Source organism: Garra rufa, unplaced genomic scaffold (genome assembly GCF_049309525.1).
Source record: "Garra rufa unplaced genomic scaffold, GarRuf1.0 hap1_unplaced_118, whole genome shotgun sequence".
Taxonomy (NCBI): Eukaryota; Metazoa; Chordata; class Actinopteri; order Cypriniformes; family Cyprinidae; genus Garra; species Garra rufa.
Genome location: NW_027394393.1, coordinates 31,768 through 45,066, shown reverse-complemented (window position 1 = coordinate 45,066; position 13,299 = coordinate 31,768). Strand labels below are relative to the sequence as shown.

Genomic DNA, 13,299 nt, shown 5'->3' with positions numbered 1-13,299 from the left:
TCCAAATTGTGTGAATTGTTTGTGATAATCGAACTTGGTGGTTCAGAATGATTATGCAATTCTCAAAATGGTGAATGTATAGGAAACATTTTAATTCAAAACACCAAGTAAATTCGCAAGTGTGACAACTCTCTCTGTCTTTCTGTTTTTAGACGAAACGCTTGCATGGATCTCGCATATGAAATTAATCGAGAACCTGCTGATTTCAGAAGATATCGGTTCTGTCATTTATTAGCATGATCGCAAATCAGACGTAAAATTATATTTTCTTACCTCTAAATTGTGTAAAAATATAAAAGAATTACAGGACAAAAGCAGTCTTACAACTTCTACTGTCACTTCAGAGGTTGGTGATCATGAATGATGATTTTTTTACCCCGTACCTCATTTCTAATTGGTTAAACTGATGTTGTAACTAACCCGACTAGAACACTCTATTGACTCGTAAATAGTGTCCTATCTATCTATCTATCTATCTATCTATCTATCTATCTATCTATCTATCTATCTATCTATCTATCTATCTATCTATCTATCTATCTATCTATCGAAAAAGTAGCCTCATTCGTGGCGCCTCAAGATAAGAACATCGCATAATGTTAATCTAAGTTAATGATTTAACGTGAAAAAATTCACCGCGAAATTGTGAATCTATCCGCCTCTAACAACTCTCGAAAGGGGCCTTGTGCATTAGACAATTGATGTATATTCAGTGTTCGCGCTGGATTTGTCGTAATTGACACTCACACGAGAAACAAGGAACAGCCCCCATCTGCTGGTAGGATCGCTCGTGTCTCACCCTCATCCATCCCTCTCTCACCGCAGCACTGCTGGGGCTTCAGGACGGCGCTCTGCGGCTCACGGTAAAACACCACTTTTATATTGCTTATTTACTTGAATATGTAGTTGTATCGTTGTAAACGACAAATTGAGTTGTTCTGCGGAGTTTCGAAAAGATTATTTATGCATAATTGGCGAGGAGAGACCGTCAATTTGCAGATGTATAGATCAGGTGAGACAGGTAAAAGTTATTGGAGGCGATAAATGCGATGCAGATTGAAAATCGAATTTAAGTTTAATGTAGCCCTATAGCATATGTTCCGGTATTAACGATATTTAGGTGTTTCGTCATTCAATTAAAATAACATCTCAAATTGTGAAATCAGAACAAATAAACCTAAATGTTACAGAAGGCCAATTATTAAAATAGTTTTCGTTTCGTAAGAATCAAATGTGATGGTCTTGGATAAGAGTAGAAAGCAAAAAATATTTTAGATAAAACCGACTACAATCTGATTCGTGTTTGCTTGTAATAAAATAATACAATTTGCTCGCGTAGAGCTGTGGGACTTGGGACTAAGGTGAAATAATTATACTAGTTGGTTAAATATATAACAAGTAAAACATTTAATTAAATATAGCCTAATACTAGGATTGAATTCTGAAGCAACATAATTGTTTAAAACGTCAATTTGACTTCGTGTAGCTTAGTAATGCAAAAGAAGCATCTGTGTTGCGTTTTAAATCATCACATTTTAATAAGATTTTATTTGAACTCACATAAAGCTCATTTGGTCTCTTACAGACATAAAAAATCTTTCCCGTCGATTTTATGAAGTTAGCCGCAACTTAACTGTTATATTCGACATTTCTAATTTCTAAGTGATGATGTCATTTATATAAAAAAAATGTTTTAAAGCAGGGCATGGAAAAGACGAATACATTCCGAAGCTAATTAAAACAATTAACTATTTGGACTGAGCAGAAATATGGAATGACAGCAGGAAGCGGCTTTCTGTCTAAACTACTTTGTTATAATGATTTAAAAAGATGCTAAGCCTACGCTCACCCAAATTCTTTTTTTTTTTTTTAATAACTAAATTAATAGCATTTAATGAAAGGTCTGTGAGAATGTAAAATGCCAACGCTTGAGCAACAATAAGCTAAAACAAATATCGAAATGATACGTTTCAAAAGCGGCATGGAAATAAAGAGCTGCATAAATATCGCCTACATAATCCACGCTGCCTTTGATAGCATTACTATCTAGACTAATTGGATTTAGGTTGCTACCAAGGAAGTAATTGTTAGCATTTTCAAATATAATTCTCGACCGTTGCTCGTATGTATCGGTACAGAAAAAGAAACTGTGGCAATGAGATTCATTTGACGTTTGACATCTGAAAATCAAAGAATGTAAACAACTGCTTATTCCTCCTCCCAACAGCATCGCTCCCCCCTTCCCTCGCTCGTTCTTTCTCTCTCTTTCTCCCGAAAACACAGAGAAAGAGACCATCACACACACTCACTCACTTACTCACACACACCTTGATAAAACACTCTGACAACTTTTTAAAATTATGCCAGCACTTTAGTCCACTTATATTTTACATTGCGATTTTTACAGGTTCTAATTCAAGCCTAAAATACATAATGCAGTGAAGACACAAGGTGCAGAATTCAAATTTAATTTATACTTATATATACTTGCTTCAAATATGCATTCAAATATACACGCGAAAACATTAAACAACAAAACATAAAACACTGTATTTAGAGGTTTAATTATAAATGACACAAACAGGCTTTCAGGTGGACATATTGACTGTAATTTGCGATAAGAAACTAAACCAAACCAACTCCGTGAGGCAATTTCCCACTCGCGATTTTCCAACAAAACACAATACTACAGAAAGGTCAGATGACTTCCAGTGTTCAGTGATTCAACTCTTAATTCACTTACACTTTTGAACTATTCAGTTACAAGCATTTGTAGAAGCACAAGCTACAAACTACCAGAAAAAAGAAAGCCTCACAAAAAAGTGTCAAAGTGGCAAAACACCAGCTAAAGAGAAGTAAAAGGTCTATACCAAGTGCTTTCCAAGCTCGTGTTGCCCATCACCATCGGTTTGAAGAGAGAGTGACAGGTCTTTGTTGGTGAATAGAAATCAGTGGCACTGGAGAGAGGGAGGACTCCTCCTACCCAATTACCCAAGCTGGGCAGGCGTTTGCTCTCTTCACAAATAGGACACAGGATCTCTAACACACACAGTCCCAAACCTGACTTTCAAGCATTCGGATCCCCAGTAGGAGATTGGGACTATCTGAAAACCTACTTTTAAAACATCCTCCAGACTACAGCTTTGCCTTATATCGTCCGGACTATACTTTTTCTTTTCTCCTGCCCAACAAGCCAGACGCTGGAGAAGTGGACTGGTTCTCCTGCCTGTTCCTGCGCCTTCCATCAAATCCCACCGGCTTTATTTTTTAAAATATTGATTGCATTTGTGTGAATTTGTCGGTGCAGATCCAATCGGATGTTTTAAGGATCCGGAAAGCTGTATATGGAAGTTGTGGGGTGCAAGGCGAAAGAAAGCAGTTGCATATTGCGTCCAGCAGCCATGCTTTTCCACGGCATCTCTGGGGATCATATTCAAGGGATCATGGAGGAGATGGAGAGGAGATCAAAATCGGAGTCTCGTCTGGCTAAAACCGTTCAGATGAACGGACGAGAGACGGTAAGATTTTCCATTTTAGCGTGTGTTTGGTGTTGAAGCAAATCTCAGCACCCCAAAAACTATCGTCGCACTTCACAGCGTGTAACCCACTTAAAAACACAGCGACGAAAATTAGTTTTAATGTAGAGCATCGTTTTAAAATCATAGAAGGCCTCGGAAAAAACGAGAAGTCATATTTAGGAGGATTTCAAAAGTATATAGGCTAAATCGTTTGTCTGGCGAGGCTACAATTAGCCTATTATTTAAAAGTAAAATGTAGTTACAATAAAGTGTAACTGAAGGAACAAATACATATGAAAAACCCTTGTATGCCAACGTAGTATTTTATATTTTATAACTGTTAACTATTGAAAATTTTATTTTAGCCGTTTTCACAACACAACAGGATAAGTGTTATTCATAGGGCCACGAAAGAAAAAACACTTCTAAAAAAGAAATAGGGTCTATTTACTTTAGGCAAGCATTTGACAATATATTAAACAGGTAATAAATATTAGTAGTAGTAGTAGTCATAATAATAGCTGTTGTTGTTAGTATGTTATGATTATATTTGCATGCTTTTAGTGCAAATTATTATTAGGCAATTTGTTTTAGAATAGGCTACGCGGTTACATTATTGTTATTATTACTTTTATTAGCCTATATTTGCATACTGTTCATTTGTACATTTTAAATTACAGCTACATCTTAGGAAAACCAAAACAAACGCTATATAATTTATATAGCTATGCATTTTAGCTTTATAAATAAATCGCTATTCAGCTCACATTCTGATAACAACTATATTTAATTAAAAATCGTTTTGATGCGACTTTTTTCTATTTAGTTGTTGTGGCAAACTGAATTACTGATAGCTATATATTTTGCTGAACGCATACGCGTTTATTCACTCCATCTTTTTTGTTTTATTTTCTGAAGACGATGCCCTCCATGAGCCCGGAGAAGCCTGCGCTGTGCGCCGGCTGCGGTGGGAAAATCTCCGACAGATACTACTTACTCGCCGTTGATAAACAGTGGCATTTAAGGTGTCTCAAGTGTTGTGAATGTAAACTGGCCCTTGAATCCGAGCTGACGTGTTTCGCGAAGGATGGCAGCATTTACTGCAAAGAGGATTACTACAGGTAAGCTTTCACTTAAATCGTGCATTAGGCCTGTTTAGTAGGCCCTGCATTGTAAAAAAAAAAAAAATATTTCTGGCTGATTTAACTCTTAGAAATTAGAAGTTAGTGTAAATAGGGTTGGTTAAGTTATATTAAATAATATTTTTCTTTTACATCAAACCAGCTAATTGCTATATTCAGTAGGCTATGGTTAGTAGGCTAACTTTTTAAACACACATGACATCAAAGGCAGCCATTGACCCATACAGTGATCTTTAGTGATTAACCGACACGCTTAAATTAATCGAATAAGTCTAATTAATTCATGTTGCACGCGTGTGTAAATTGCGCAAACTGCAATGTTTTTGTTTCTCGGCTCAAATCTTAGCCGTTTTGTTTTGAACTAGCAATGACTTAGTTTAGGCTAAAGAAAATCCGATTTAATTTTGCTCTGGTTTCAATAAAAACACATTTGACTTTGTTTATAAGGTAAGCCTAGGCCTAAATAAAACAATTTTACCAACGCTATTTTGGCTTCTTCATAGTTCATTTAAAACATCTTCCGCGCTTGTGATCTGTTCAGCGGTGACCTAATTAAAGTGATCACCAATCGAAGTGATTAGTTTGATTATAAATGACTTGTGCTGTTCCAGAAGGTTCTCCGTGCAGAGATGTGCCCGCTGCCACCTCGGCATCTCCGCCTCGGAAATGGTGATGCGCGCCAGGGACTCCGTGTACCATCTGAGCTGCTTTACCTGCACCACATGCAACAAAACACTGACCACGGGTGACCATTTCGGCATGAAAGACAACTTGGTTTACTGCCGGGTTCACTTTGAGACCCTTATTCAGGGAGAGTATCACCCTCAATTAAACTACGCTGAATTAGCGGCCAAAGGCGGAGGGCTAGCGCTGCCTTACTTCAATGGCACCGGCACGGTGCAGAAAGGGAGGCCGCGGAAGAGGAAGAGTCCGGCGATGGGAATAGACATCGGCTCTTACAACTCAGGTGAGATGTGCATTAAGACCTGGACGCCTACATTTATTTTGACTGCACTTTATGTCCTTTAGTGTTAATGCTGCACATAAGGTGTGAATTATTGGGTTTTCGATAAACTATTAAACTATTTTACTATTAGAACTCAAATTGACAAATGCGTTTAATTTAATTGCGTTTAAATATCAGCAGACAGCCAAAGCAAAAATCAGGCTAATAATTATCACAAGAATCTTTATACCCTAAAATAATAATAAATGCAATTTTCAGATGTATTTTTATTGATTTTATAAATTGCATTATTTGTGAGGATCTGTTTGAAGTGCAAAGGCGTTTCGTAGCGATGTAATAGAAGAACCATTTTGGTTCCCCAAAGAACCATTTTTTCTTAATGTGAAGAATTTTAATAATCTGAAAAAACCTTAAGGTTCCATTGATGTTGACGGTTCTTTATGGAACCATCAAGAACATTAATTTCTAAAAGCATAGATAAAGTAGGTTTTTAAAACTTGTCCTGCGGCTTTATGATCATTAATCATCATCAAACAAGATTTTGTATATATTTTCTATAATAGCCTTTATAATGGCGTAAACGTGAGAATACACATGCGTTACTTTTCTGACTGGTTGTTTCATGGTTTTAAGTTGGACCATGCTGGTCCATTAGTTGGTTAAATCTGGTGTAGATAATAAATGTAATGAATTATTAGGTGGTAGGGCCTTGGTCAAGATTGCAGATCATCTTGGACTAGTAACAAACCAGCTATGATGTTTTAATAACCATCTTGATGATTGCTATTTAGTTTTTTAAAACTGTAAACTTAAAGACACCGTCCCACTTTCAGTTTAAGTGAAAAACAGTGTTTTTAGTGTGTTCAGATGAGTATAGGTATTACACTAAAATGACATTAAATGTCGTTTTATTATATTTAGCTTACATTTAGAATGCAACTAAACAGCCGAGAGTAGCGAGTAGCCTAAAATACACGCTGAATCGCGAATTTAGCAATTATTTAGTCCTACATCTGCATCTGTAAGTACTGTATTTTATAATATAGTATCGACATATTATAGTATTATAATATAGCCTTCTAAAACAATCGGATGTTGTTTGATATTCCTTTAGTGTGCGGATTTATTTCGCCGACTGTAAAACGTATATCGCGCCTGTGTCTTGTTGACGATTGGATGTGATTAATTATAGGCCTCGCTCATTAGTGCGTCATCAAACATCTAATTTGAAATTCTCCAAGGAGTGAACCCGTGACACAGCCCCACGTGCAATGTAGATCCCTCGCCTACAGGCCTGTATCTGCCCTCATATTACCAGCCATTATTTCGGATTCCTAGCTTTTTTCCCCCTACTTTTTGCATTCATACGTACGTCATAATGCATCCCCGCTGCGCCTGTTTTGTTTTGGCTGTTACAATTACTGTCTGCTCGGAAAAATGTGTCTTTGTGTGCCAAGTTTCTGCCGTTCTTCATGAATGGAGAGAAATAAGGGTAATCTGCCTGTTAATTGTTCTCCGTTAATTGAATGTGACGTCGGAATCCCTGGCTCTCAACCAGCCCCGATTCAGCCACTTCAAGGTCATTGCTGTTCTCAGGACACGAGTGCGCGCACGTTTAGAACACTTACGTTTACGCACATCAAACTCTTTGGCTTATTTTATAAATCCTGACGCTAACGCGTTGTGAAGCTTCTAATGTTTTACCAAGACCTAAGCTGTAGTTTGTCTTACAAAATTAAACGGTTGTCACTTGTAATCATTATCAAGTTATTACGACTTCCGCGATATTATTGACGTCTTTGTTTTTAGGCTATTGTTATGGTAGTTTTTAATAGTTCCAATCATTATTTTTGGTATTAAGTTATTCTATCCTTTTCTATCTTACTCACTTTTGTTTTTTCTGCTTGGGTGTTTTACAGTAAGCTCAGAATTATACTTTTACATATTGTTTTTAGACGTTTTTTGTTTTGCATTTTAAAATGATATGTAATTTTAAACAACACCGTATATTTTTATATTCGTTAAAAACACTTCAACAGACTTGTTGCATAGATATTTGTAGATAGAGACCTCTGGTGGCAAAGAAAAAAAATCTCTGGATCTCGAAGTAAACACGCGTGAGAACATTTTGTTCTCCTCACAGCTAAATTCAACTCTTGCTTTGGATTTTTGCTGATTTTAACGGGTGTAAATACCGTAAACGGTGAGATAAAATGGCATCGATCGAATTACCAAATTAATGACATGAAGCATCGGTTTAAAATGTAGACACCATTTTAGTTTTGGCACGTAGCTTGCTGGTATTCATGGCTATTTAAACGCAAGAAATTATCAAGATGAAAGACGAAAAAATGAGGGAGACAAATCTCAGATGAATATTGTAATAAACAGCAAAAGATTACTTGTCAAACATGCCTTCAAGCTGTTGTTTTGAATTTAGTTATTATATGTGACCCTGGACCACAAAACCAGTCATAAGGGTAAATTTCTTGAAATTGAGATCTGAAAGCTGAATAAATAAGCTTTCCATTGATGTATGGTTTGTTAGAATAGGACAATATTTGGCCGAGATACAACTATTTGAAAATCTGAAATCTGAGGGTGCAAAAAAATTCAAAATATTGGGAAAATCGCCAATAAAGTTGTCCAAATGAAGTTCTTAGCAATGCATATTACTAATCAAAAATTAAGTTTTGATGTATTCACGGTAGGAAATGTACAAAATATCTTTATGGAACATGATTTTTGGCATAAAAGAAAAATCAGTCATTTTGACCCATACAATGTCTTTTTGGCTATTGCTACAAATATACCCATGCTACTTAAAACTGGTTTTGTGGTCCACGGTCACATATGTCAATGATTTTTAGGGTCATTCTGATGTTTTCCAATCATTAATATGAGTCTAAACATGATTAAAATGTCAATGGTCCATTTTAAAGCATTTTTTTTAAACACCAATGCAGATTCAGGTTAAAAACCACCTTGGCCTTCTTAACTCTAACCATAATGTTCTCATTGCTTTATCTTTCGCAGGTTGTAACGAGAACGAAGCGGACCATTTGGATCGGGATCAGCAGCCCTACCCTCCATCCCAGAAGACCAAGCGCATGCGTACGTCGTTCAAACACCATCAGCTTCGCACCATGAAGTCCTACTTCGCCATAAACCACAACCCAGATGCCAAGGACTTAAAACAGCTTGCCCAAAAGACAGGACTGACCAAAAGAGTTCTTCAGGTAAGCATCGCCACACAGTAGATATCATTCCACATCCACATCCACACCAACAACAACACCTCATAATTTTGCTTTCCGTATCAATCCATCGATCATTCTTTTGTTGTGTTCTGTCATGTACTGTAGTTACACAAATTTTACGAAATCGAGGCTTGATTCAAGGGGCAATACTTATGCACCAAACAAGAAAAAGAAATAAACCCATTAGGGAAGCTTAATGAAAAGTTCATTTGGAACACGGTCCATGTTTTCCAGTAGAATCCCTAGATATAAGTTGTTGAGGGTTTCGATTCACTTTGGCTTTGTATTTACAGTAGTAGTGATTAAGTTTGTGATGTTTAATGCTTTCTAAGTAGGAAAAATATGAGAGTAATTGGAAGCAAAGCACAAAAAGAGTAAAGACACTGGGATTGGTTTGCAGGTTTGGTTCCAAAACGCACGGGCCAAATTCAGAAGGAACGTTTTGCGGCAGGAGAATGGGGGTGTTGATAAGGCCGACGGCACGTCACTTCCACCGCCCTCGTCCGACAGCGGTGCTCTGACCCCACCAAGCACGGCCACCACACTAACTGACCTGACCAATCCCTCAATCACCGTAGTAACATCAGTGACCTCTAGTTTGGACAGCCACGAATCCGGGAGCCCCCCACAAACTACTTTGACAAACCTTTTCTAACACGGATTTGCTCCTTTTTTGTCTTTTCCCCCATTATTTTCCAGATTCTATTTTTGTTTTTCCACAAAAAAACTTCGGCGACCACAGAAAAAACTTTGGAAAAGTAAGACGAGACCTACTATGTGTAGCATTTGCAACCGCGTGGCAGCTGAGTTTGTTAGTACTTGTTTTTGTGATCATCTTAGATGACTTTTATTTCAATTTCAACCCGATAATCTACCCGAAAGCAAAGTGTGTCAGCATACATGCTATGTTTGCTACATAATTTGGTAGTGAGATCCAAACACATCTAAGGACATTTTGGTCTGTTTTAAAAATTTGCCACGATGTGGTGCGAATCCGAACTAAAGTCGGCCTGGATGGTTTGTTTTTCTGACCGTTCTGCACTCTTAAGAATAAAGGTGCTTCAGGATGCCGTAGAAGAACCTTTTTTTGTTTAAATGGTTCCGTTTGGAACTTTTAACATTTGAAGGTTCTTCAGATTCTAAAAAGGTGAGAAAGAGATGGTTCTTTAAAGAACCTTTGACTGAATGGTTCTTTGTGGAACCAAAAATGGTTCTTCTGTGGCATCACCTTTATTTTTAAGAGTGCGAATGAAGACGTCCAGCGCTCAGTGACAATATGGCGCCCAGTAGGAAGCGTTATGAGTGATTTGTGAATGCTAAGCAGGAAGTGAATTAGTAACGACACACGTCAGCCCGTTTTGTTCTGGTTTCCCCCCTGTTTTGCCACCGAACAGACCAAAAAAAAAAAGAAAGGAAACCCCATTTACGGCTCGGTCGGAGATGGGGCTCTTCGCTAGGGTGAAACATTTCCTTGTGTGATGACAAATTTGTTCTGTTGTAGAACAAAGTGGTACACTAGATCTACTTCATGAAGTAGATGCCTAACTCAGTTCTACTATGTGCCTTATGCGACTTGGACGAGAGTTTGTGAAATTCAGGAGATACATGTTTGTTTGTTCAAATGATTTCCATCCTTGGAGCGCCTCACTAGTTTTGTACTGTTCTGTTTTTCATCTGATTTTTTCTGAAGATCTTTTTAATGGTGTATTCTGTTACAAGGGGGCGGCGATGTCATAGAAGGCAGTTGTGCACTCTTTCAGAACTAGTTGGTAAATCCGAGAATCATATATATTGATCTTCGTGTTAATAGTACAGTACGTGTTCTATCAAGATTGTCCATGTTTCCTTGTTTCTTGAAAAAAGATGGTGTATAGAAACTATTTCCCCTTAAATATTTATGGACCAAACAGTTGTTATATCTTATTAAATTTGTGTGAATAAAACTACTTTGCTTTACAAGCGTTTTATTTTTCATTACACAAGCCATTTTTGTCTTGCTTTCCGAACTGCTCACACCAAAAACAACACGACATGACAGATCGAACCTTGTCTTGCTTTCATTCTGACATCGATTTCAGACTTGATTCTGTTTCTGTTGTTAAAGTAATGCCCCATGGATTTGAACCAAAGCCCTGTAGTCAAGAGATGTCTAATGCATGGCTACTTTATACAGAAATACCAAGCACAGGAATGCTAGCACAACTAGTAAACATAAACCTCTCAAAGCAAGGTTGCTCTGTAGTTTAATATATTCTTACTTTATGATTTTTTTTCAGGGAGAACAAATCTTGGGGCATTACAGCCATACTTCACGACGTTTGAAAATTCCCTAAAGTATTAAAAGAAGCTTTGATCGGAATTCTTCACCATTGAAGACAAAGACAATATTAGGATCAGACTAGAGTGTTTAAAAAATATCAAAAAATCTTCTCTTTTTTCTTTGAAAAAGTAATTGTCCTGAATCAACAACAAACGGGATATTTTTCTTACCACCGAAATGAGGCAGAAAGGCAAAGAAAAATAAACCGTACACTATTGTAGATAGAAAACAGAGCAACCTTGCTTCAAGAGGCGACTACAGGAGACGGGATCTACGCACGCATGCATGTCTACACACACACACACACACACACACACACACACACACAAACACTACCTTGTAATTCTGCTTGCTGTAAAACATTCCTGTGCAACAAATGTCACTTATCATGAACACACAGCCTTCCTAAAACTTGGCAGCAAAATGTCCAACCAAGAGACGCTGGAAAGGAACACCATATGGCTGTATTTAAAATGAAAACATAAAAAAAACTGTTTTTGCATGCACTTCAAGTTGTTGATGGCAATTTCAAATGGATATTATTTTATATTGATGTTTCATTTGTTGTCTGTTGTATACTATAAACTTATAAGGGAATTTTCTGACATCCAAAAAAACAAACAAAAAGAAAACAGTAAAAGCATGCTTGATTTGAAAATAAAAACTGGTTATCTTAGAAAAAAATATACATAGATTTTGGGTTCCCTGATTTTCCTAGTACGCATTCTTGCATTTTGGTGTTAGTTTAAAAGATAAAAAAGAAGGGAAATATTTCCTCATTTTTCATTTGTGACCCTGAACCACAAAACCAGTCATAAGGGTCAATTATTTATGACTTTCCATTGATGTATGGTTTGTTAGGATAGGTTATGAATGCAAACAATCTAAACATTGCCTTTAAAGTTGTCCAAATGAATTCTTGGCAATCAAAAATTACGTTTCAATATATTTACGATAGGAAATGTACTAAATGTACTTAATATCCTACCGATTAAAAGAGAAATTGATCATTTTGACCTATACAATGTATTTTCAGCTATTGCTCCGAATAAACCCATTCTACTTAAGACTTAAGTTTTGTGGTCCAGGCTCGCATTTTAAGTTTGATGTAGTGGTAAGTGTTTTAAAATACTATGTTGGATTTTTCTTACTGTGTCCATAAAGTAATCTTCAAAACAAAGCTTGTGTTATACTCTATTAAGTATGAGGGGAAAAACAGAATTGGGCCACATGGGGGCCTAGTAAACAAAAAAGTGTTGAATACCTGCTATGCCAGACATGTCAAGAAGCTTCCAGCTCCGTTGGTGATCTACACATGCTGGATGACCGCAAAAATGTCAGTCCTTTCAGTCTGTGGACAATTTTGTAAAAAACTTTAGTCAGACAAGCTGAAATCTGCTTCATGTGGTAAGTCACTCAAAGTGACTCAATCAACCTAGCTGCGTTAAGTCATAGCAAAAGGCTTTTTTTTAAGTTTTACAAGCGTTAAGCATTTTAGATTTGAAATTATAAATCTGAATTCCTCACATTTACGTCACGTTCAGTAGTTCTCCTTTGGGCTAAGTCAGCAAACAAGAGCTCTTAACACCCCCTGACCGCAGGGAATTCTTTGGAAAACAAGGGACCTTGAAATCTCAAAAAGAGGCGCTCGTGAGTCACGCTGGAGGATTTCTTACACACTCAAAGGAGTGGACGGTCACGATAACCAGGAGCAAACAGGAAGATGGATGCCGACCTCCCCTGCAGACTGCGATTACATGGAAATCAAACACAGATAAGCATACAGCATGAGGAATCAGGAAGGTTTGTGATTATGTTTACATATGTTGTTTTATATATATACTACAAGCTATTAATAAAAAAAACAACCATACTATTAAAGACACAGTTTACTCAAAAATGAACATTCTGTCATTATTTAATCACCGTTATGTTGTTCCAAACCTGTGTAGCTACTGCTCTTCTGTTCTTGTTTTACATTGGAAATGCATCCTCGGGTGTGCAAAAATGTGTCCTAGACCACAAAACCAGTCTTAAGTAGGACGGGTATATTTGTAGCAAGAAGCAAAAATACATTGTGTGGGTCAAAATG

At 37.0% G+C, this 13,299-nt stretch overlaps 1 protein-coding gene across 4 annotated transcripts; it reads left to right on the top strand.

The window, feature by feature from the left end:
* Positions 1-748: 748 nt before the first annotated feature.
* Positions 749-11,893, top strand: LOC141316615 (LIM/homeobox protein Lhx9). Of its 4 annotated transcripts, XM_073832802.1 has the most exons (6): positions 749-863; positions 3,308-3,518; positions 4,437-4,639; positions 5,272-5,627; positions 8,664-8,866; positions 9,288-10,846. In XM_073832802.1, the coding sequence occupies exons 2-6, from the start codon at positions 3,345-3,347 to the stop codon at positions 9,540-9,542; spliced, it is 1,191 nt and encodes a 396-aa protein (XP_073688903.1). In that variant the 5' UTR covers positions 749-863; positions 3,308-3,344; the 3' UTR covers positions 9,543-10,846. The 4 variants fall into 4 exon arrangements, with proteins under 4 accessions (XP_073688903.1, XP_073688905.1, XP_073688904.1 ...); XM_073832804.1 differs by lacking the exons at positions 749-863; positions 9,288-10,846 and adding an exon at positions 11,164-11,893 and having other exon boundaries at positions 2,913-3,518; XM_073832803.1 differs by lacking the exon at positions 749-863 and having other exon boundaries at positions 2,915-3,518; positions 5,275-5,627.
* Positions 11,894-13,299: the final 1,406 nt, after the last annotated feature.